We start from the raw sequence: 21,694 nt of genomic DNA, 5'->3' as shown, positions 1-21,694 counted from the left end.
AGTGTAGTTATGAAGAACCCTAGTGTAGTTACAAAGAACCCTTACAGTGTAGTTACGAATAACCCTCGTGTTGTCTTATGTAGTGAGCGAACATGTTAACAAGCAGACGGAGTTAACAAACTGTAGCATAGCCTAGCTGTGCTTAGTTCAAAATCAAATATTTCGCCTAATGGCGCACAATGTTGTGTTGTAGAAAAATGTGACCATTTGTACAATCATCCTAAAATCTCATAAGAAATTACACAGTAACATACTACGCTATTATTTTTGGTTCTGTTATATAGACCAGTATCAGTGTTTTTGCAGACATTGTTTCAGCTTTGATCTAAACAAGCTCCAGTCGCAACAGTAGCCTGTTCTTTATTTGTAAAGCCAAGACTGAGTGTAAAGTAGAGAATTTCACACAAGCAAAAGCTTCGGGACCTTCAGCTGTTGGGAAGATGGGGCCAGAAAAGTTGGATCCGCAGCCTCTCCATACGTTCTATCCCCGTAATCGTCAAGGTGGTAGGGTCCTCCGATAGACAGTTGGTAGGGTACTCCGATAGACAGTTGAATCAACCTTTCCACTGATGGGGACTAGAAGGTGGAAAACCTTTCTATAGGGGGGGGGTTCCTGGCATCACCTCCAGCCCAACACCCAGGTGTCTGGGGGCAATTACCAGGATGAGGCTGATATTTCCACCCAGATGGGTAGCTGGTAGCTCTGCATGCTGCTCACTGCAGCCAAGCCAGAGGAAGGAGCCCTTCATTACATATGTCAACTGACAGCCTGCATGCTGGGGGCACACTCCACTAGACTAAACATGTGTGTACGGAATTCATGACAATGGGTGGAGCGCAACAGTGGAGTGGTTCCCTCCTTCGACTCGTCTCCCCTGTTGCTTTTTCACCTATCCCGTGTACTCAGACCTTTACAGATGACATTAATCTTGATGTTACTATGAAATACGCCCCAGAACAACCTACATTGGGGGCTCTCTAAAAATCTGATTTCTCCCTTCCCTGTTATTATATACTACTGTACCACAGAGAGCAATGCTATTCACACCATAATATGTTCAATATCTTACCAACACTGAAGAAAGAACTAAATGATACATTTTCCCAAATATTTCTAATTTATTCATTTAAATAACTTAAAATGGACACAAAAATACCCACCCATTAAGTTTCGCTCAATGACTGTTTCCCAGGCACCCTTTCCCACCGAAGTAAAAGACAACTGTTGATTGTTTCCCTGGGAAATGTAGGCGCCAACATGCATTTAGATCGGAGGGAGAAAACATGCCCAGGAAACCCAGTCAGAGGAGCATACCAACTGGGGAGTTCCTTTCTATCAAATCTGTTGAGGCTTCCCTATTGACAAATACATTGTTTTTTCCCCAATTCTGAATAGGATAGGAGCTGGATAGTGCATATGACCGGAGCAGGTATTTGATCCATACAAAATCAAAAGAAAAACATTTTACAATAAAAAGGTTCACAAGTAAACTATTGGCAAATCAGTACTAAAGACCAGATGTGCCGCTATGACCATATAAATAAATAACCATAATTATATATGGGATATAATTAATAAATCAATGATATGCACAATCCTGCACCCTAACCTAATCCTGTATGGACAATAACCTACTTCATACACGCACCAAGACATCTGAATATAGGCATGTCACTTTAAAACCACTCTGGCAAATACTGGACAATGAATAAACAATGACAATTTTGTAAAAATGCAAAACAGAATAGTCATACATGGGGATAAACATTTACACAAAAAAATAGGGGTGAAATCATTTTTTAAAGTAATAATTGGACCAAATGTTGCTTCCTTCGTGTCCATCTCATTTCGACTAGACAAACATTTTCTAGGAAAACTGCTCATTGCTGCTTCCTCATTTGACTACCCAATGAATGACCATCTCATCATGTTGTGTTTCACTCTATGAATAAAAAACATTGCATAATCTTCTAATAAGTCCTCCACCCTTACTCCCTTCCGACAACCTGATGTCGTATAAGGTAACTCAACTCAGACGTGACATCTCACCAGTTTCCCAACGAGGCTAGCTGGGCAGTACACAGTACCATTTCAGCAACAGGAGCCATGTCAAGAAGGAGGTGGGGAAAGAGGCATTTTCTGTTTCTGAAAAATATCTAAGACATTTTGTTTAGTGAACACTGAACAGAAAGATGCCTAATTTCAGATAGGGGAGAGGAGTCAGACTGAAGCTCGAACAGTCTTGAGCTGGGTAGCTACTGTATGACACACAATCACTAGTGCTGTGTATGAAACACAATAAAACCTTTCTCTGATCATGACAGCGAGGAACCATGGAGAGAACACAGCGGTGAACCCATTTGAATTCAGTCACTTTTTCACAACATCCCTTTTGTTTTAAACAAAACTTTCCATGCATGTTTTACCATGGAAGAAGTGGTCAGAAAGTAGTGACGTTTGGGACCTAAATGCCATAAACATTCAGGATATCAAGGTGCTCAAAGTTGCCTCATTTTGCATACCCCACTCAACCAAGAAATTACTAAATAGTCTGACAACCCGGTTTGCAAGCTTTTAAAATATATCAAATCTCAACCTTTTATCTTTTCCAGTGATGTTGACATGGATGTCTCTTTGTGTGGCGAGTTTCGCAAAAGGGGTCAACTTTGAGCACCTTAATCTTTTGTGTTTTGACATGGAGGTCCAAAAACTCACTTTCTAAGCACTTCTACAACAGACAAATATGTATGGAAGGTTTCATTCAAATCAAAAAGGGGTGCTGTCAAAAAGTAATTGAATGTATATGGATTTATCCAGAGGGGATTGGGAGAATATATGGCAACAAGGAATGAACAGGGATACAAGATGCAATGAGTACAAAAGGGACAGTACAGAGTCAGGGGTATAGAAAGAGTCTGGGAGAGGGGAACAATATTCAATACACACACACTGAGAAGACTACAAACAGCATTATAGTCGCCTCAACGCTCGCTTTTTATCAGTTTTCTTCTTCCCTACAACATTACTATTGCTACTACTACTGCTGGAGGTAGTACTGGTTCCATTGGCTCCGTTACCCAGAGCAGCAGAGGGGGCAACCCCTGGCCCCATCGCCCTCTTGGTAGGGTCCCCTGCGTGTTTTTTGGGCTGGGGGCCATCGGCGGGGTCCTGGGGCACCCCCGACGTCCCCCCATACCCCCCCATGGCATGGATCTCAGTCAGGAGGCGAGCACGGGACGCATACTCTGTATAGTCCTCCAGGAGCAGACGCCCCGCCTCCTCGTTGAGAGCAGACTCAGGGTTGGGATGGATCATAAGGCACTTGATAGTCTGAGGGGAGAGAGAGAATGAACACCAGAGAGTCAGGGTATATTTTCAAGGTTTTCCTTGAACCACTGAAAAATATGTTAAGAAAAGAAAATGGATTATTAAAAGAAGCACCTATAGAGATGCTTAAATGTTTCTTACCAGTAATACATGTCTGAGTCCCAGCTCTGCCCTCCAGTCCCTCTTCAGGACGTTGACACAGATCTCTCCCTTGTGGCCCACATTAGGGTGGAAGATCTTGGTTAGGAAGTAGCCTTTCGGTGGTGCAGCAGGGAAGTCCTTCCCCAGGACCAGGCGCATCCGGAAAACACCGCCGGCAAACGGGGTTCCTTCTATTGAAGCACAATAAATAAACCACGTCAAGCAGGGGTTGACATTACTAGTTGTCCAGGGCAGGTAAACTCAACAGTCGGTAAGGTGGAATCTGTCTTTTGTCCTGAAGACTAGCGTTCATTCACGTCGACTCGAGTTCAATTTGTTCATGTGCATAAGTGACTCAGTAAAAAAATATATCAAGCCAAGTGATCACACAGTTCTCCCTACATTCTCTTTCACCTCCGTTACTCTTCTCACTCCATTCAGATCCGAACGCTCCCTCTACACAAACGAGTTGCGCACCCAAGCTCCCATTAAGACTATAGAAATGACTGCCTATAAAAAATGCATCTAACAGATGGGATACACAAACAAAACTGTAAACAAGCTACATTCCTTGCCAAATCACGACAGCTTTATCACAAATTCAAAATGGACTGGTTGATTAAAGTAGGGAAATGTGTTCCAACTACAAGCTGCAGATTTGAAAAAAAATTATGCATCTGGTCCATGTAGCGAACTGCTAGTCTACTATTTAGAATAGGTTACAGATGGACATATGTAACAAAAACATTGTTTTGATGAAGGCAAATAGCCAATAATAAGCTCATTACACCCTGTTGAAACAGGAGTAGGCTAAACGTGCAGTGAAATTAGTGAGAAAGACACACCTGTTTCAGTAGCAAATGTCAGTTCTCAAATGGCGGTAGGAGTCCATAACTTAACAAATGACCTTGCAACTCAAGTAGGCCTAAGTGTTTTCCAGTTCAGACAGTGAATATTGGACAACTAAATCAAATGTTTAGGCCAGTGGTTCTTAACCTGGGTTCGATCGAACCCCAGGGGTTCGGTGAGTCAGTCTCAGGGGTTCGGCGGAGGTCAAGACACACATCCGACTCATATGATTCATGATGACACCCCTCGCTTGGCCATCGTTGGCTGCAGGTGATCACACTACATCGCTTGGCCTATCTGTGCTGCAGGGAATTTGGTACGCTCAGTAGTCGACTTGTGACTGTCGTGATGGTACGTCTTGTGATTTCTTTCTTAATATTTTAAGCCCTTCATACTTACTATGTCGAGCAAAAAAGAAAGTGGTCGGACGAATATGTACAATATGGATTCACAGGTATAACGGAACGTGATGGGAGTCAGCGTCCTAACTGCATGATTTGCAATGCCAAGTTGAGCAATTCTAGTCTAGCACCGGCAAAACTAAGAGAACACTTCCTTAAGCTGCATGGAGAAGGAAAATACAAGAACACAACACTCGCTGAATTCAAGGTGAAGAGAGACAGATTCGATGAAAAGGCTACTCTGCCTGTTCTCGGCTTTGTACCCATCAACAAACCGATCCTCACAGCATTGTGCGAAGTTGTTTACCTGATCACAAAGCAGGGAGAACCACATACCATTGGTGAAACACTCATAAAACCAGCTGTGTTGAAGATGGCGAACATCATGCTGGGAAAAGAGGCTGAAGTTGAGGAATTTGGGATAACTTACATTTACGTCATTTAGCAGACGCTCTTATCCAGAGCGACTTACAAATTGGTGAATTCACCTTCTGACATCAGTGGAACAGCCACTTTACAATAGTGCATCTAAATCATTTAAGGGGGGGGTAAGAAGGATTGCTTTATCCTATCCTAGGTATTCCTTGAAGAGGTGGGGTTTCAGGTGTCTCCGGAAGGTGGTGAATAAAAAATATTTTTTATTTGAAAACTTTTTCAAATAACACCACCAGCGACAGAATAGAGGACATGAGCAAAGACATCTTGGCTCAAGTAGTTGCAGATCTGATTTCAAGCCCGGCAAAATTCCGCCTTCAACTCGACAAGACCAAATCAAATTTATTTATATAGCCCTTCGTATATCAGCTGATATCTCAAAGTGCTGTACAGAACCCCAGGCCAAAGGAGACCACAGACGTTTCCAATCTAAGCCAGCTTGCTGTATTCGTGCTCTGTGAAAGACGACGTGATAAAGGAAGATTTTTTTATTTTGTAAGCCTCTTGCAACAACAACTAAGGCAGCTGATGTGAAGAAACTTGTGGATGACTTCTTCAAAGACAACAATCTTTTCGTGGGATATGATTTCTGCAATTTGTTCGGACGGAGCTCCAGTCATGCTGGGAAGAAAGTCTGGTTTTGGTGCGCTAGTGAAAGCTGATGCACCTCACATCATTGTTACGCATTGTATTCTGCAAAGACATGCGTTGGCAACTAAAACCTTGCCTCCAAAACTGGCAGAAGTATTACAAATTGTAGTGGAATGCATGAACTATGTGCGAACTAGTGCTCTGAGGCACCGCATCTTCAGTGAGCTGTGTAAAGAAATGGGCTTTGAATTCTAGGTACTTCTGTACCATTCTAACGTTCGGTGGTTATCCCAGGGACAGGTGCTGAATCGTGTTTTTGCCGTGCGTGTGGAATTAGCCCTGTTTTTGCAAGAGCACCAACATTGTCATACAGATTACATCAAAATTCTGAGTTCATTCTCATTTTAGAGTACATGGCTGATATCTTCGTGGCTCTCAATCATCTCAATCAAAAGATGCAGGGCGGTGGAGTCAACATCATCGAAGCAGAGGAAAACCTGAAGGCTTTTCAAAAAAAGCTACCGTTATGGAAACGACAAACAGAGAACGATAACTTCTCAAACTTTCCCCTGCTGGACGACTGTGTAAGTAAGATCGAAGATGTATCTGGAATCGGAGACATTTCTGTACCCGCTGAACTGAAGCAAGCAATTGCCACACACTTAGATGAGCTTGCAAAGTCTCTCGACGGATACTTCCCTGCAAGAGAGTCATATCCAGCATGGGTGAGACAGCCGTTCACGTTTAGTGTTGAGACAACAGATGTCAATGCTGAATACCTCTATGAAATCAATGAAATTCAGCAGAGCCAGGTTCAACAGCAACTCTTCAGAACAACGCTTTCAACGTTTTGGTGTCAACAAATGGTAACGTACCCTGTTATTGCTAAGAAAGCTCTGGAGATTTTCATACCGTTTGTTACCACATATCTTTCCGAGCAATCCTTTGAGGATGCTGGACATAAAAACGAAGAAAAGGAACAGACTTTGTTGCGAAAATGACATGAGTGGCACTTGCCAAGCTGAAGCCATGCATTTCTGAACTGGTTTCTGAGAGGAAACAGCAGAAGTCACAGTGATTTGCAGTAAATATTCATTATTATGTTTTTGTGTGAAAATCATGTTGATGATTTTATTCTTTGAACACAGTGATGTTGATACATGGTTCATTTTGTGCACCAGTAAATATATACCTATGTTTTGAATTTGAAGAAAAAAATATATATTTTATTTTTCCAATTAAGAAGGGTTCGGTGAATGCGCATATGAAACTGGTGGGGTTCAGTACCTCCAACAAGGTTAGGCCTTTGTGCCAACTGCCTCTAGTAATGTGTTAGCTAACCAGTGTGTAATCTGAGCATAGTTGAGGTCTAACCTGAATTAGCCAAAAAATCTAAAGTTTGAAAGCGACTTTTCTGGAAGCTGTGCTGCACCATTTCCCCTACATTTGACCCCACATGGGTCAGCCCCAGCCCCTGGGCCCACCCATAGCAATTAGTTTCAGCAAATGCGCTTCAGCTCCTCACCATTTGAGTGACAGTAACAAGATACACTCAGCAGAGCGATAGTATGCAATTTCCAAGCACCACTTTTGGCTGCTGAGCTCTACTTTCAGAACCTTTGTCTAAAAAGTACACAAAAGTACCAGAGACTTAAATTTCATGCCTCTATGGAGTATTTTACATGTGTGATCAATACTTCATACTTTAACACACACTTTAACCCTTTTCATCAGAAGTCTGTCAGAGTAAAGGCGTCTGCATGCTTCCCAGCCAAAACAGTTCGGAAGAGTTTGTGCATATATTAAGACAATATTTTGCGCCGTTTTTGTTAGTGTTGGACTTCAGTAATTTGTGTGTTGTTGTTTGGGCGTACATTTTTTCTTGCGGCAAGCCAAAGTTGGTAGCCAGAGTCCATATCCGAAGTCTACACCCCTTTGTCAGTGATTAGCCAACAGTAGGGATTCTTCAGTGAAGTCGGTTGTCATTCAACAAGAGACGACTCATTTTCATGAAAATGTTTAATTGCGAAATACTGCAAACATCCTTGTCAAAAACATCAAAACTATTGACAGATTTATTGAGTTATCTTAGATTAATTCTGCCTATGTTGAGGAAGTGTATACTGGCTATGGCGTTTAAAAATGGACAAACAATACTATATTTCTGCTTTTTACTTGTTTTTCCAAGCGAAGGTCTTTTAAGGGAGTATGCGAGCACACTCGCTTGGTTCGCCTAGCCGACTCCGGGTAACCACCAGCTGAACTGAAGCACGCTGACGCCTTAAGAGAACTTCTCTACAGAATTAGCATGAAACATATGAAAAAACGTGTTCGAATAGTGTCATAAGTGCGCTGACTCACTCAAACAAATGTTCATTTTTTTTTTACATTTGTATGTGTAAAAGAAGATTTTTGTTTTTTGGGCGAGTGACTATGACCTTTGCCTGTACTTGCCCGATGGACAAGCACCTTTGATAGCTTAATGTCAACCCCAGCATGTTCTACATCACAGCTTCCCTAGGCAGACAAAACATTTTCCATGACAGAGGTATGTGTTACCTGGTCCCTCAATGGCTGTATGGAGTTCTGTGATGTCTTCTTCGCTGGGGTAGATCTTGATGCCCTCAGGGGGATCTGCAGCTAGTGCAGACACCTCTTTGTACACCAGACGCAGAACCTGGGGCGGCAAGTTCTCTACATTGGAGTTCTATAAATGGGGCACACACATACATTACTATTCGGTCCGACTACCAACAGAAAGGTGCACATATGGTAAATACTATAGATATGGAACCCACATATCCCATGATCACAAACACATTAATAACAGGAAAATCTCAGTAAGGGACAATGTCAGTAAAGCCAAAATGGTTGCTCAGAATCAATGTAGCCATCTACTGTCTGATAAACCTTAGGCCTGTAGCCGATTAAACTCAACTCCACGATTTATGATGGAGATGAGCTGCGATTAGTGTGAACAGACTAGAGCTCCTTAAGTTACAAAATCAATTTGAATAAAAAACTACTCTTTTAATTTCTGTGTAATTGCGGGCTATTCTTTGGATGCTATAATCAGAAGTTTTTGCTAAAAACGGAATTGTATGGGACTAAGGAATTCCAGTTTGCCCACACTAGTCGCTGCTCAACTCCATCGTAAATCGTGGAGTTGAGTCGAATACAGTACAGGCCAGGTGGTGATTCACGTTAATATCATGAGAGTGCAGTGGATAAGCTGTGTGTCACAACTGACAACTACGATTTCAGCCAATGTCTGGCAGTTTACTTCATTGATAAATATACAAACCGGTCAAAGTTAAGATATTGTATAAGCATTTTCTAGCCATACAAAACGGACATCAAGTCAGCCATTCTGTCTTTGCCAAATAAAGCTAGGTTGTAGCTAGCTAGCGAATTAACAGTTAGCCGAAAGCTAGCTAATGGTAGCATTGCTGGCTAAAATTACTGACTAGTTCACATCATTGTCAAGTCAAATAGCTAATGTAACGTTACCATTAAATCGCCCAATCGTGTAACATTGATGTAGTTTTTATTACAACTCATCAATTTCGCTAAAAGAGAGGAAGTAAGATATCTAACTAGCAAGCTAACATTAGGTAGCTAGCCAGCCAAATCATCATTAGGTAGCTAGCTAACTTGCATAGGTAGCTACAAACGCCAACTTTGGGGAGTGCTAACGTTATGATAGTTAATTTGCTGACAATCGTGTAGAAGTTAGTTAGTGATTAATCTTTATGTTGGACAGTTTCCCATTTAAATTGTGTTCGGGAGAAGTGTCAACACTGAACTAGCCTGAAAAAGAAAATCGTAGCTAACGTTATATCAGCGAACATCAGTTAGTTAACTATAGGAAGCAAATAACCAACCAACGTTAGCTACCCTACTTAACTAGTTAGCTAAGTTAGGTCTCGACTAAGTAACGTTACTGTAGTTAGCTAGTTAACGTTAGCTAAACAGCTGGCAAACAATTTGACTTGCTTTGTTAGCTAGCTAAATAACCAATAATTGTATCCATTTATGAAAGTGTTTCTAGAAAATTTTAACTTACCATGTCTTCCGAAGAATATTAGTATTCAGGTGACTGGGGCTAGCTAACTCTGTGATCCTCGTCTAAATAGCAACGGTAGCTAGCAACTAATAAATAGTTGCAGCTTGTGCTTGATCGATGAGAAAGTGGTCCACGACACCTCAAATAAATGCAGTTATCGCCGACTATTTAGATCTCGAATGGCCAAGCAAGCGATCAAGTTATGCTAACGCGTTAGCCAGCTGCAGCTTGCTAGCTGAAATTCTTCTCCTCAAAAGTCCAGACACACTGATAGCACGTAAACCCCAATTCGTTATTCTGCTAAAACCAGCCTGCTTTTTGGTATAAACAAAGTATACAGTGAAGGGATGCGAGCTACTGGAAGAAAATGTTTTTAGCCAAAGTTATGTGGTGGCCAAGTGCTAGAGTAGCTAGCCAGCTACTATTTTCGTTGACACGGAACACGACTACGTCTCCCAAATGAAATTGTGTTGTCTTGACCAATCGGTATTTTAGCCATACATCACGTGTACAAACAACCTAACGAACAAGACCAATCACATATCGTTGGTGCGCCGTCGTCATCATACTTGACATTTCCACCAGCCATCCAAAGTCGAGAATGTCGAAAATGCTTCCAAGCCATAGGTGCGTTTGAAAAACTCATACCCACCCAGAGGGTAGGCCTTCATCTTGACAGACAGCCGCACACAATATAAACTTTTTTTCTAAACTTCAATATAACCTAATCCCAGTTAACCTAACTCTACCATACAATATACTTATAGACAGCAGTGTCGGAGGAAGGCTCAACAAATCATCAAAGACTGTTCTCTGTGCTGCCGCAAGTGGTACCAATCAAATCAATGTACCACGTCTGGAACCAACAGGACTCTGAACAGCTTCTACCCCCAAACCAAATACATTTCTGAGTGGTGCAGCGGTCTAAGGCACTGCGTCTCAGTACTAGAGGTGTCACTACAGAGCCTGGTTCGTTTCCAGGCTGTATCACAACTGGCCGTGATTGTCCCGTAGGGCGGTGTTGTCTGGGTTAGGGTTTGGGAGGCTAGGCCCTCATTGTAAATAAGAAATTGTTCTTAACTGACTTGCCTAGATAAAATAAATAAGACTTCTACACAATATTGAGAAATGGCAACCCTGACTACCTGCAGTGACTATGCACACTCACATATGCATACTGACACCACACACTTTCACAATCACCACATATGCTACTGATATTATCTAGCCTGTTGCCTATTCTCTTTACCCCCACCTATATGTACAATACATATCTTCCTGAAATTACGTTGTACCCCCTCACATCGACTCGATGCTGGTACTCCCACGTTATTCCCTGCATAATTATTCCTTGTGTTACTATTTCTATTTTATTTGTATTTATTTTATTTGATCTTTAACTATGCATTGTTGGAAAAGGACCCGTATGTAAGCATTTCACTGTGAGTCTACAACTGTTTTCTACGAAGCATGTGACAAATACAATTTGATTTGATTTGAATTGAATACTAGTCGAGGTACCAGTCTTTTTAGCTAACATTCAACTACTTGTCACTCCTGTCAATGGCTTTGGCAAGGAGTGGAATGTAATAGCTGAGCAGAGACACAGAGATGGCAACCAGGCTAGAATGCAACAAATCAGAGAGAATTTAGAACATTTGATGCTATCAGAAGCATGAACTGTTAGTCAAAATGTTAGATATGTTTGGGAATTACTACAATAGCAACTTTGTGTAACAATATGGTCGTCATTCTAATGTTCACACATAATTGTAAGTCGCTCTGGATAAGAGCGTCTGCTAAATGACTTAAATGTAAAATGTAAATAACGCCATCCATTCCAAGGCCTTACAACAAATGTAGCTATTTCTCAAACCTGTCCACATAATTATTTAGGATCTTCCACAAATCACCATTTCACTCTTCATGACTTTTGGTGAGCAGCACAATAAAACCTGGGTACGTAACCCCTTGTTTCATGAGGTAAAACATTTATTTGCTTAAGGTTAAAGTACCAAACCATCAAGCACTGGCATCCAACATTATAATAAGGGGTTAAATATCTGTACCTGTAAGACTCTTATCACATTTATTACTTGCATGGAGGAAACTTTTACAGCTCACAGCAAATCTAATGTAAGTGTTGCTTCTGTACAAACAAAAAATAGAAAACATCACAGCCTGCCAACCCCAGTCTACTGACATCAGCTCAGATTGAATTTGAAAGCCCCTGGCCCTGACCAACCATCCTGAGAACTATGGTCACAAAGGCCAGAGTGGGAAAGTGCCTACTATGTGCCAGACAGAAACTTCCCTGTTATTTAAAAGTAAATTAATGTAGATAAGTGATTATTAATGCCATCCTCAAGATACAGTGATACACCTGAGATTTGGAAAGGTACATTCCAAGTAACATTACATTTAAATTATTCCTAGTATCCATCATTTTGGAAGGGAAGGTTTTGGCATCCAACCCCCACTGAGACTTTTTCCTGCAGTATTTCTATTGACCACTAGAGTGCGCCTCATCACTACATTGTCTGCGTGTTTCTATTTTGGGATTATGGTTCTGGATGTTTTCTTCAAATTATTTGTAGGAAAACAGTGCACAGGGATTTCCCTTGTGGCCCTCTGCAATCAGAAAATGTTTTTCGATTAATGACATGATTGCTTGTGTCATGTGCACATACTTTTTTGTCAAATGTGATTTTTATGGCTGTTAATTGCGATGTTGTAAAAATACAATAAAATACAATAAAGTAATTCAATCATTTTTATTTACATTAAACAGTTAAACAGTAATTTTTCTAAGGCACTAACTAGTAATGCTCATTTGGAGATGATGTTTGTGGCTTTTCCCATAGAGATAGATAGAGGACTCTAGTGCCCAAATGTTAAATTTAGAATGGGCAGCGCCATTGAGCACTTTCACCATTTTTAAGTAGTCACTGGGTGGGACTTCCTATGGGTTAAGGAAGGATCACATAATTCCAACCAGGTCACCAGGAGGGATAAGCCAATGCATTATACTTGTGAACAAACATTCCATAACTGCAGGTGGCAGTACATTGGCAAGCTTTATACCTGTTCAAACAATGCACTCCAGGTGGCAGTATGCACCAAGAGGGCAGGGTTCCGGTCGAGAAGAATGGTTTTTACTGCTCCCACAGTTTTGCTTCTGTACAGCAGTTTAATCTTAAGGACAGGACCATTTTTTTCCATTTTCGCCTAAAATGACATACCCAAATCTAACTGCCTGTAGCTCAGGACCTGAAGCAAGGATATGCAGATTCTTGATACCATTTGAAAAGAAACACTGAAGTTTGTTGAAATGTGAAATTAATGTAGGACAACATAACGTATTTGATCTAGTAAAAGATAATACAAAGATATAAAACATGTGTTTTTTCGTTTTTTTAATGTACCATCATCTTTGAAATCCATCACTCACAACCGAAGATATTAACATTTTATATTCATCAAATGTCTGCTCTGTTTTTGGACGATGTGATGACGTGATCACTGCTTGCGCTGCTCCTTGTGCGGTTGCATCTCAGATATAGACGGTCCATGAAATTAATCAACATATGCGAAAGTGAGTAGATTATCTTGAAAACAACGGGAGAACATATTGGATGTGGTCTTCAATTCTTATTATATCTCCGTGGTATGCACATATTCATTTTGTTTACCAAATCATAGAAAATGGATTACTTCAAAATAGAGATGACCTCAATTGCGCTGCCCCTGCTCTCACAAACGCCATAATACTGTAGTACATATACAATCATGTGATGTCTATCTAAATCTATGGGCTTTTCCAGGCGCGCCATCTTTGCTGGCACCACGCATAGTTCCTGGCTTTCAGCGCGCACTAATCACTGATTGGATAGCCTGATGTGCGTTGAAGAGAAATTCAGCGAAGACAAAAACAACGCTCGCTCCAATTTACGGGGCGTGACAGTTGAACAACAACAATCAGGCTTCCGGTTTTTCCCCATTCTTACTAGAGAGTTCACTTGCATGATCTTGTGAGCGTAAAATCGTTTATGTATAATAGATTTACGTGTACGCGAGATACATTTTATTATTTTGTTTGTCGTGGAATAAGCACCGAAAGAGCTATTACTGACTTTGATACACCGCTTTATGTGACCATTACACTGCGGGCAACTTCCAATACGGTAAAGACTGATCTAGTTAGTTAGCTAATAATTGAATGAAATTAAGCATTCTATTGGGCTTCGAATGCACGTGTTTTTTTCTGGAGTATTACAGAGGAGATAGCTATTGTTTTGTTCCCTTGGAAAGTGTTTCATTCATTCCCTTTTCACTGTTTTGTTGAAAGTTCATATATTCAACAATGTATTGAACAGCTGCAGTCAACATGTTTGTATTTTGTCTATCAACAGGGTTATTATGAGCGAAGGAGAGGTATTCCATGAGAAGCAGCGACTGGAGTTGTGCGCCATTCATGCTCTGAACAACGTTCTGCAAGAACAAGTGTTCACCAAGGAGACGGCAGATGACATCTGCAAGCGGTGAGGTCACTTAGGTCAGGCGATGTGTGTGTAATGTCATCTTTAGGGGGCGTTGTTTTGGCTAAACAGGGTTCTTTGTGTCAATGATAACACACAGACTATTCAATATGCAATCTCTGCATGTAAATCATCAAGTACTGCTATAAGCCTGTGATCCAAAGAGCACCCACCACACACTTTCTCCATGAGTTCCAAGAGCATGTGAATCTGTTTTTACCATGTTCCCCTCTTTCCCCTTCCTCCCCAGGCTCGCTCCACAGTGTGTGGTGAACCCTCACCGCTCCATGCTGGGCACAGGCAACTATGACGTCAACGTCATCATGGCTGCCCTACAGAGCAGAGAGTTGGCTGCAGTATGGTGGGACAAACGCAGGTCAGTCTTCAATACCTCAGGGCCAGACAGATTTGGAAGAGATGATTGGCAATGAAATACACCTGTGTAATAAATTCAAATCCAACCAAGTACCGCTACAGGTCATGAAGAGTTAGTGTTATTGACCAAAGAAAATATTCTGATAAGGAAACTTCGCCACAGATTCTGTCTACTCCTACTGTTCATCACTGTTCCTCCCCTTCGCCACCACAGTGACTCTGTTGATTTTAAACCAAAATCTACTTCCCTTTTCCTATTTCTCCCTCAGAACAATACATAGTCTCTGTGTTGACAAGGTCCAGGGGTTCATCCTGAACATTCCGTCACGTGTCTCTCTTGGAATTGTGTCCCTCCCCGTCAAGCGGCGGCACTGGCTTGCAGTGCGTCAGGTTAATGGACACTACTACAACCTCGACTCCAAACTAAAGAGTCCTGTCTGCGTCGGGAACGAAGCAGATCTCCGGTGAGTGAAGGGAGGGATGACGACTATGCAGACATGTATTGTACAACTCCTAATCAAAGACACAGTATCTCAAACTTTACAGCTGTGATAAATAGTGATAAATGCAAAAATATGCAAATGCTAAACTTGTCATGCTAATTGTTTGCAAACAGAAATGTCCCTCTGTAATTTTTATTTACATAGTTACCCTGTCAAGAACTCTTGAACGCAGCCCACAATTTGACTGTGGTAGATTACTAGTCAGAGTTTGATCTCATCCTGTTAGAGGAGTGGTCACATGGGGCTTACCACAGTGTCTGCTTGTTACAGTTTGTACTTTGCACTCTTGTAAACCAGTCTCTCTCACTCTCCCATTTGTACTCTCTCATTCACCACACTCCTCTTCTCTCTCTCTCAGTACATTTCTCAGTGAAGTTCTGTCTCCGGACGTGGCAGAGATGCTCCTGGTTGTGAGGAGGGACGTGGAGGAGTATGGAACCTGGCTGAACTCTGATGACCTCAGGAAGTGATTCCTCTGGCCTGGGCATTCCTTCATTCATTCAGCATGGGACTCAAACTCCTGCTCTACTCTGGAAAAACAAATAACATTTTAGAAAACAAGAGGCGCTTAACAAAAAGTACATATTTCAGGAAATGCATTACCGGTTGCTGAGGAGTGTGGGCTCTCTTAGACACACAAAGTTCCAAAGAGAATTTAAGATGACGAGGGATTTCTGTCCCAAATGACTTGTTTGTAACAGTTTACTGACTGTTGTTTGGATTTCTACACTACAGCTGCATCTATATATTGTTCCTTCTCTCTCTTCCTTCTTCCTATGCCCTGTTGAGGTAGATCAGTTAGAACTAGTTTGTCTTTGTTATTCTATGCACTGCACTGTCGAGGTAGATCAGTTAGAACTAGTTTGTCTTTGTTATTCTATGCACTGAGGAGGTACAGAGGCGGCACTGGATGTCATGTTGACAACTGACTGTGTGAAAATAATGCTTCTATGTTTGTGTTCTGTCTGCATCTACATCTAACTATGCATATCCAAGTGCACTGTCTTTCTGTTACACGCGCTCAAACTACACACACACTCAGAGGATAAAGAAAATGTTATTTATATGTAACGATGTGTCTCGTCTTTCAGAGGTTCAGCAGCACAGTTCATTCACAGTTGAGTGACTTAAACAAGGCAACTTTATTAATTGTTATTATTTTATTTATATTAGACTCTGGAGTGAAAAAGGATGCCATTCAAAAGGAGCATTGATTATACCATACAAACGCAATTCAAGGGTTAACAAGGTCAGTAGGCAAGGAGGGTGTTCAATGAAATCTGACATCACATATGTACATAACATCCTATAGAGACCCCAGAAACCCACTGCTATATAGTTATTATTGCTATTTACGGTAGGGCTACTGCTGCACCAGTGGCAGGAGTTTTATTGCTATGTGCCTGCTGTCATTGCATTGGATTTGTAGTTCTAACGGTCTCTTGGTTGGATGGGAGTTGTAGTTCTCAATTCAGCCTACAAAGAGGTGGTACTATAGCCCTCTCTTGAATGTTCTTTTTAAGAGCAAAGTTTCATGAGGGGATGGGCAACTCCAGCCCTTCTGCACCGGACTCCAATAATCGCCTAATCATGATCTTCAGTTTAGAATGCAATTAGTTTATTCACCACTTCGGCCCCAAGGACAGGAGTTGCCCATCCCTGATTTAGATAATGTCATCAACAGTGAAATGTATAGTATCAGAAGGTAATACAAAGGAGATACAGAATTTTCACTTATAAAAAGTAAATCAAATAAAAAATGCACGTTGAATACCAAGTGAGGAGACTGCATATTCATTCACTCAAAAATGTGTCTTGTTTCTATGTGTCAGTGTTTCTCTACAACAAGATATAGATATAAAACGTGAAAATAAACTGATGCTACATTTAAAAAATATAGAACTACAATGTTGTAACGTCAATACCATTTTGGCTCGCCGCGCAACTGTTGACACTGGACAGACAAGGGGAATTGTAAGGGGTGACTTTGACCGAGTGAACCTGGTTCAGACCTCTTGATAATCATGCTACCTACTGTATCTATTTGACATTAGCTAACAGCAGGCCATTCAATTCATTCTACAGCAGGCCATTCAACCTTGTTGGTACTGACGTTACGCACCTTTAATTTACATCTAAAGCTCGATTTTTGGTGATGAGTTATTTTTTCTTCATCTCAATAAAGTGTCCATTCATAAGAAAACGGAAAAAAATTATATACTTTTTTAAACATAAAAAAAAATTAGCGTGAATACAGGTTCCTTGAATGGGCGGAGTTGGGGTGTGTTTGACTACCCCCGTAACCAGTCAGCATGCTGGGAGAGTACTGTACTTTCAGAAACAGCGTTTTGATTCGATATTGGGGAGCCGCCATTGAAGATCCACAGAGGAGGGTGTGCAGAGAGAAGGGAGACAAGAAAACAACAAGACATCTCCATTATTCAAATTTGTTTCAAAATCATCTCATGTAGGAAGATGAGCACTCACATGGTCACATTATTCCCCTAACAACAGGGGTAGAGGAGGTAGAAGTTATCCACAACCACTGATCCAGGGTCTTTACCTCCAAATGGTTAAGGTTAGGAATGGGTGTCAGGTAATCTGATCCCAGATCAGAGGTGGATGGAGGCAACTTCTACCACAAGCACCAGGGACTGTTGTAAAAGTAAGGACTGGGATGGGAATGCTAGAAAGGACAAAGGTAGGGTAAGGGTTAGGGTTAGGTCTCACTCTGTATTTACATCCTTTCTAGCATGTCCAAAGTCAGAGAGGTGACAACCGACGGAGTTAGTTGTTAGGGGCAGAAAGTGAGCTTTCCCATTCAAGCGATAGTACACATACTTTAGGTTAGTTGAATAAACAAAACAATGCCAGTTTACAGCAGGTGTGTAGACAGAATTTAGTTGGTAGATGGGCCTGCAGAAATTTGGATGGGCCAACGCTACCCAGGCCCACCCTTGCCTACACTCCTGGCCGACAGGGCCCTGTGAGGTTGGAGCCACACCACCACCATCATCACCACTACCATCACAACCATCATCACCACTACCATCACCACCATCCCCATCACCACCACTACCATCACTACCATCCCCACTACCACCACCATGACCACCATCACCACTACCATCACCAGTTAGTTAGATCCAGAATGTTTATTATCGACTAATGACAAACGTACAGGCAAATAACATCTCGAGTGACGGTTTACACGCCTAGTGATGACAAATGGCACAGATTAGGATGTCACGAATACAAAGGAACTCACAGAGGGGGGTGGGGACTGCCTGTCAGTCAGGGGTAGGCTCTCATAGCCAGGGTTGCCATTGGAGGAAACGTTTGGAGTCCTGTGTAGAGACAGAAAGAGAGAGGAAACGAAAGGAAAAGCAGGAAGGCAGAAGAGGAGGAAGAGGAGCAGGAGTGGAGAATGAGTGAGAGAGAGAGAGGGGAAAAAGGGACAAGACACATTGAGAAAAACAAAAAGAGGGAGGTGGATCAAAGGAGGGAACCGAGGTGGGGTAAGAAGAGAAAGGGAGGAAGAGCGATTAGCGAAATGGTGATGTAGAAACGGACCTCCTTATAACTGGTGGTATTAGTGTTATTAGGGCACTTCCTCTACGTAGGCAGTGGGATAGCTGGAGGTTTCAGCATGGGGGCACAGATATTATACACACAGTCCACCCCTGATAAGTCCACTTTGGGAAATGCAAACTCATGTACAATGATGAAATGCACATTTGTGTACAACGTGTACGTGCATGGCAACTTAAAACGTCAGACTTCACCAGTCCCAATTCAAAATACATTCATTTTTAATTGCTCTGGATATCCACATGCTCCACTTTAGTGTGTGCTTTCTAGTCGGCCCGAAAGCAGAGCATTTATCAGGAGTCCACTGCATTCTTATTGTTTATTGGGTACCTGGAATCTGAGTTACTTTACTCTGGGCAGTTTGGTCATGATACTGTTACTATTAGATCTAGGCTAGGGCCACTGACGATCACAGTGTTTACAGCGCCTGAATACACCAACTGGACTTGGCATTTAGTTATGTTCTGCATGCTAAGACATGAGGTAGGAAAGTACACTTCTTAGGGCATTAACTGGACTTGGCATTTAGTTATGTTCTACATGCTAAGACATAAGGTAGGAAAGTACACTTCTTAGGGCATTAACTGGACTTGGCATTTAGTTATGTTCTACATGCTAAGACATAAGGTAGGAAAGTACACTTCTTAGGGCATTAACTGGACTTGGCATTTAGTTATGTTCTACATGCTAAGACATAAGGTAGGAAAGTACACTTCTTAGGGCATTAACTGGACTTGGCATTTAGTTATGTTCTACATGCTAAGACATAAGGTAGGAAAGTACACTTCTTAGGGCATTAACTGGACTTGGCATTTAGTTATGTTCTACATGCTAAGACATAAGGTAAGAAAGTACACTTCTTAGGGCATTAACTGGACTTGGCATTTAGTTATGTTCTACATGCTAAGACATAAGGTAGGAAAGTACACTTCTTAGGGCATTAACTGGACTTGGCATTTAGTTATGTTCTACATGCTAAGACATAAGGTAGGAAAGTACACTTCTTAGGGCATTAACTGGACTTAGCATTTAGTTATGTTCTACATGCTAAGACATGAGGTAGGAAAGTACACTTCTTAGGGCATTAACTGGACTTGGAATTTAGTTATGTTCTACATGCTAAGACATGAGGTAGGAAAGTACACTTCTTAGGGCATTAACTGGACTTGGCATTTAGTTATGTTCTACATGCTAAGACATAAGGTAGGAAAGTACACTTCTTAGGGCATTAACTGGACTTGGCATTTAGTTATGTTCTACATGCTAAGACATAAGGTAGGAAAGTACACTTCTTAGGGCATTAACTGGACTTGGCATTTAGTTATGTTCTACATGCTAAGACATAAGGTAAGAAAGTACACTTCTTAGGGCATTAACTGGACTTGGCATTTAGTTATGTTCTACATGCTAAGACATAAGGTAGGAAAGTACACTTCTTAGGGCATTAACTGGACTTGGCATTTAGTTATGTTCTACATGCTAAGACATAAGGTAGGAAAGTACACTTCTTAGGGCATTAACTGGACTTAGCATTTAGTTATGTTCTACATGCTAAGACATGAGGTAGGAAAGTACACTTCTTAGGGCATTAACTGGACTTGGAATTTAGTTATGTTCTACATGCTAAGACATGAGGTAGGAAAGTACACTTCTTAGGGCATTAACTGGACTTGGCATTTAGTTATGTTCTACATGCTAAGACATAAGGTAGGAAAGTACACTTCTTAGGGCATTAACTGGACTTGGCATTTAGTTATGTTCTACATGCTAAGACATAAGGTAAGAAAGTACACTTCTTAGGGCATTAACTGGACTTGGCATTTAGTTATGTTCTACATGCTAAGACATAAGGTAGGAAAGTACACTTCTTAGGGCATTAACTGGACTTGGCATTTAGTTATGTTCTACATGCTAAGACATAAGGTAGGAAAGTACACTTCTTAGGGCATTAACTGGACTTAGCATTTAGTTATGTTCTACATGCTAAGACATGAGGTAGGAAAGTACACTTCTTAGGGCATTAACTGGACTTGGCATTTAGTTATGTTCTACATGCTAAGACATGAGGTAGGAAAGTACACTTCTTAGGGCATTAACTGGACTGGCAAAGTATAGAAAGAGAGTGAAAGAGAGGAAGTGACAGTGAGAGGGAGTGAAAGAGAGGAAGTGACAGTGAGAGGGAGTGAAAGACAGAGAGAGAGTGAGAGAGAGGAAGTGACTTTGAGAGGGAGTGAAAGAGAGGAAATGACAGTGAGAGAGAGTGAAAGAGAGAGAGTGAGAGGGAGTGAGAGAGAGGAAGAGACAGTGAGAGGGAGTGAAAGAGAGGAAGTGACAGTGAGAGAGTGAGAGAGAGGAAGTGAGAGGGAGTGAAAGACAGAGAGAGTGAGAGGGAGTGAAAGACAGAGAGAGAGAGGAAGTGACAGTGAGAGGGAGTGAAAGAGGAAGTGACAGTGAGAGAGAGTGAAAGACAGAGAGAGAGTGAGAGGGAGTGAGAGAGAGGAAGTGACAGTGAGAGGGAGTGAGAGAGAGGAAGTGACAGTGAGAGAGAGTGAAAGACAGAGAGAGAGTGAGAGGGAGTGAAAGAGAGGAAGTGACAGTGAGAGCAAGGGAAAGAGAGGAAGTGACAGTGAGAGGGAGTGAAAGAGAGAGAGTGAGAGGGAGTGAAAGAGAGGAAGTGACAGTGAGAGGGAGTGAAAGACCGAGAGTGAGTGAGAGAGAGGAAGTGACAGTGAGAGAGAGTGAGAGAGAGGAAGTGACAGTGAGAGGGAGTGAAAGAGAGGAAGAGACAGTGAGAGGGAGTGAAAGACAGAGAGAGAGTGAGAGAGTGATGACAAAATAATAAAGGACAGAGACAGAAAGAGAGAGAGGTGAGAGTA

The 21,694-nt window shown here is 41.6% G+C and overlaps 3 protein-coding genes across 5 annotated transcripts in view; 1 reads left to right on the top strand and 2 right to left on the bottom strand.

Moving 5' to 3' along the window:
* Window positions 1-1,095: 1,095 nt before the first annotated feature.
* On the bottom strand, window positions 1,096-10,286 carry LOC135521856 (ubiquitin-conjugating enzyme E2 S). Its single transcript, XM_064947629.1, has 4 exons — window positions 9,812-10,286; window positions 8,305-8,452; window positions 3,470-3,660; window positions 1,096-3,331 (listed from the first exon to the last, which is right to left on the bottom strand). The coding sequence occupies exons 1-4, from the start codon at window positions 9,812-9,814 to the stop codon at window positions 2,972-2,974; spliced, it is 702 nt and encodes a 233-aa protein (XP_064803701.1). The 5' UTR covers window positions 9,815-10,286; the 3' UTR covers window positions 1,096-2,971.
* A 3,485-nt stretch (window positions 10,287-13,771) lies between these two features.
* On the top strand, window positions 13,772-16,298 carry LOC135521855 (josephin-2-like). The gene is made up of 5 exons (XM_064947628.1): window positions 13,772-13,995; window positions 14,224-14,352; window positions 14,600-14,725; window positions 14,994-15,188; window positions 15,586-16,298. Exons 2-5 carry the CDS (start codon window positions 14,231-14,233, stop codon window positions 15,695-15,697), a joined length of 555 nt encoding a protein of 184 aa, XP_064803700.1. The 5' UTR covers window positions 13,772-13,995; window positions 14,224-14,230; the 3' UTR covers window positions 15,698-16,298.
* A 70-nt stretch (window positions 16,299-16,368) lies between these two features.
* Window positions 16,369-21,694, bottom strand: part of LOC135521854 (protein tweety homolog 1-like) — a 38,884-nt gene continuing 33,558 nt past the window's right edge. Inside the window, exons 15-16 of one of the 3 annotated variants that reach the window (XM_064947625.1) lie at window positions 18,496-18,574; window positions 16,369-17,553 (exon numbers count right to left, since the gene is read on the bottom strand). In XM_064947625.1, coding sequence (XP_064803697.1) covers window positions 17,470-17,553; window positions 18,496-18,574 — 163 coding nt within the window. In that variant the 3' untranslated portion in view covers window positions 16,369-17,469. Of the gene's footprint in view, window positions 17,559-18,495; window positions 18,575-21,694 lie in introns of all 3 variants that reach the window. The other 2 variants (XM_064947626.1, XM_064947627.1) reach the window with 2 other exon arrangements.

This window comes from Oncorhynchus masou, chromosome 30 (genome assembly GCF_036934945.1).
Source record: "Oncorhynchus masou masou isolate Uvic2021 chromosome 30, UVic_Omas_1.1, whole genome shotgun sequence".
NCBI classification, from domain to species: domain Eukaryota; kingdom Metazoa; phylum Chordata; class Actinopteri; order Salmoniformes; family Salmonidae; genus Oncorhynchus; species Oncorhynchus masou.
This window is presented reverse-complemented; position numbering and strand designations above follow the sequence as displayed.

Bases quoted from the DNA above. Each gene is read 5' to 3' on its own strand.
- LOC135521856 (XM_064947629.1), bottom strand. The intron at 3,661-8,304 runs GTAACACATACC...GTGCTTCAATAG, and splicing joins TACAGCCATTGAGGGACCAG to AAGGAACCCCGTTTGCCGGC. The intron at 3,332-3,469 runs GTAAGAAACATT...CTCTCCCCTCAG, and splicing joins GACTCAGACATGTATTACTG to ACTATCAAGTGCCTTATGAT.
- LOC135521855 (XM_064947628.1), top strand. From the start codon at position 14,231: ATGAGCGAAGGAGAGGTATTCCATGAGAAGCAGCGACTGGAGTTGTGC. The intron at 14,353-14,599 runs GTGAGGTCACTT...CTTCCTCCCCAG, and splicing joins GCAGATGACATCTGCAAGCG to GCTCGCTCCACAGTGTGTGG. The intron at 15,189-15,585 runs GTGAGTGAAGGG...TCTCTCTCTCAG, and splicing joins GGGAACGAAGCAGATCTCCG to TACATTTCTCAGTGAAGTTC.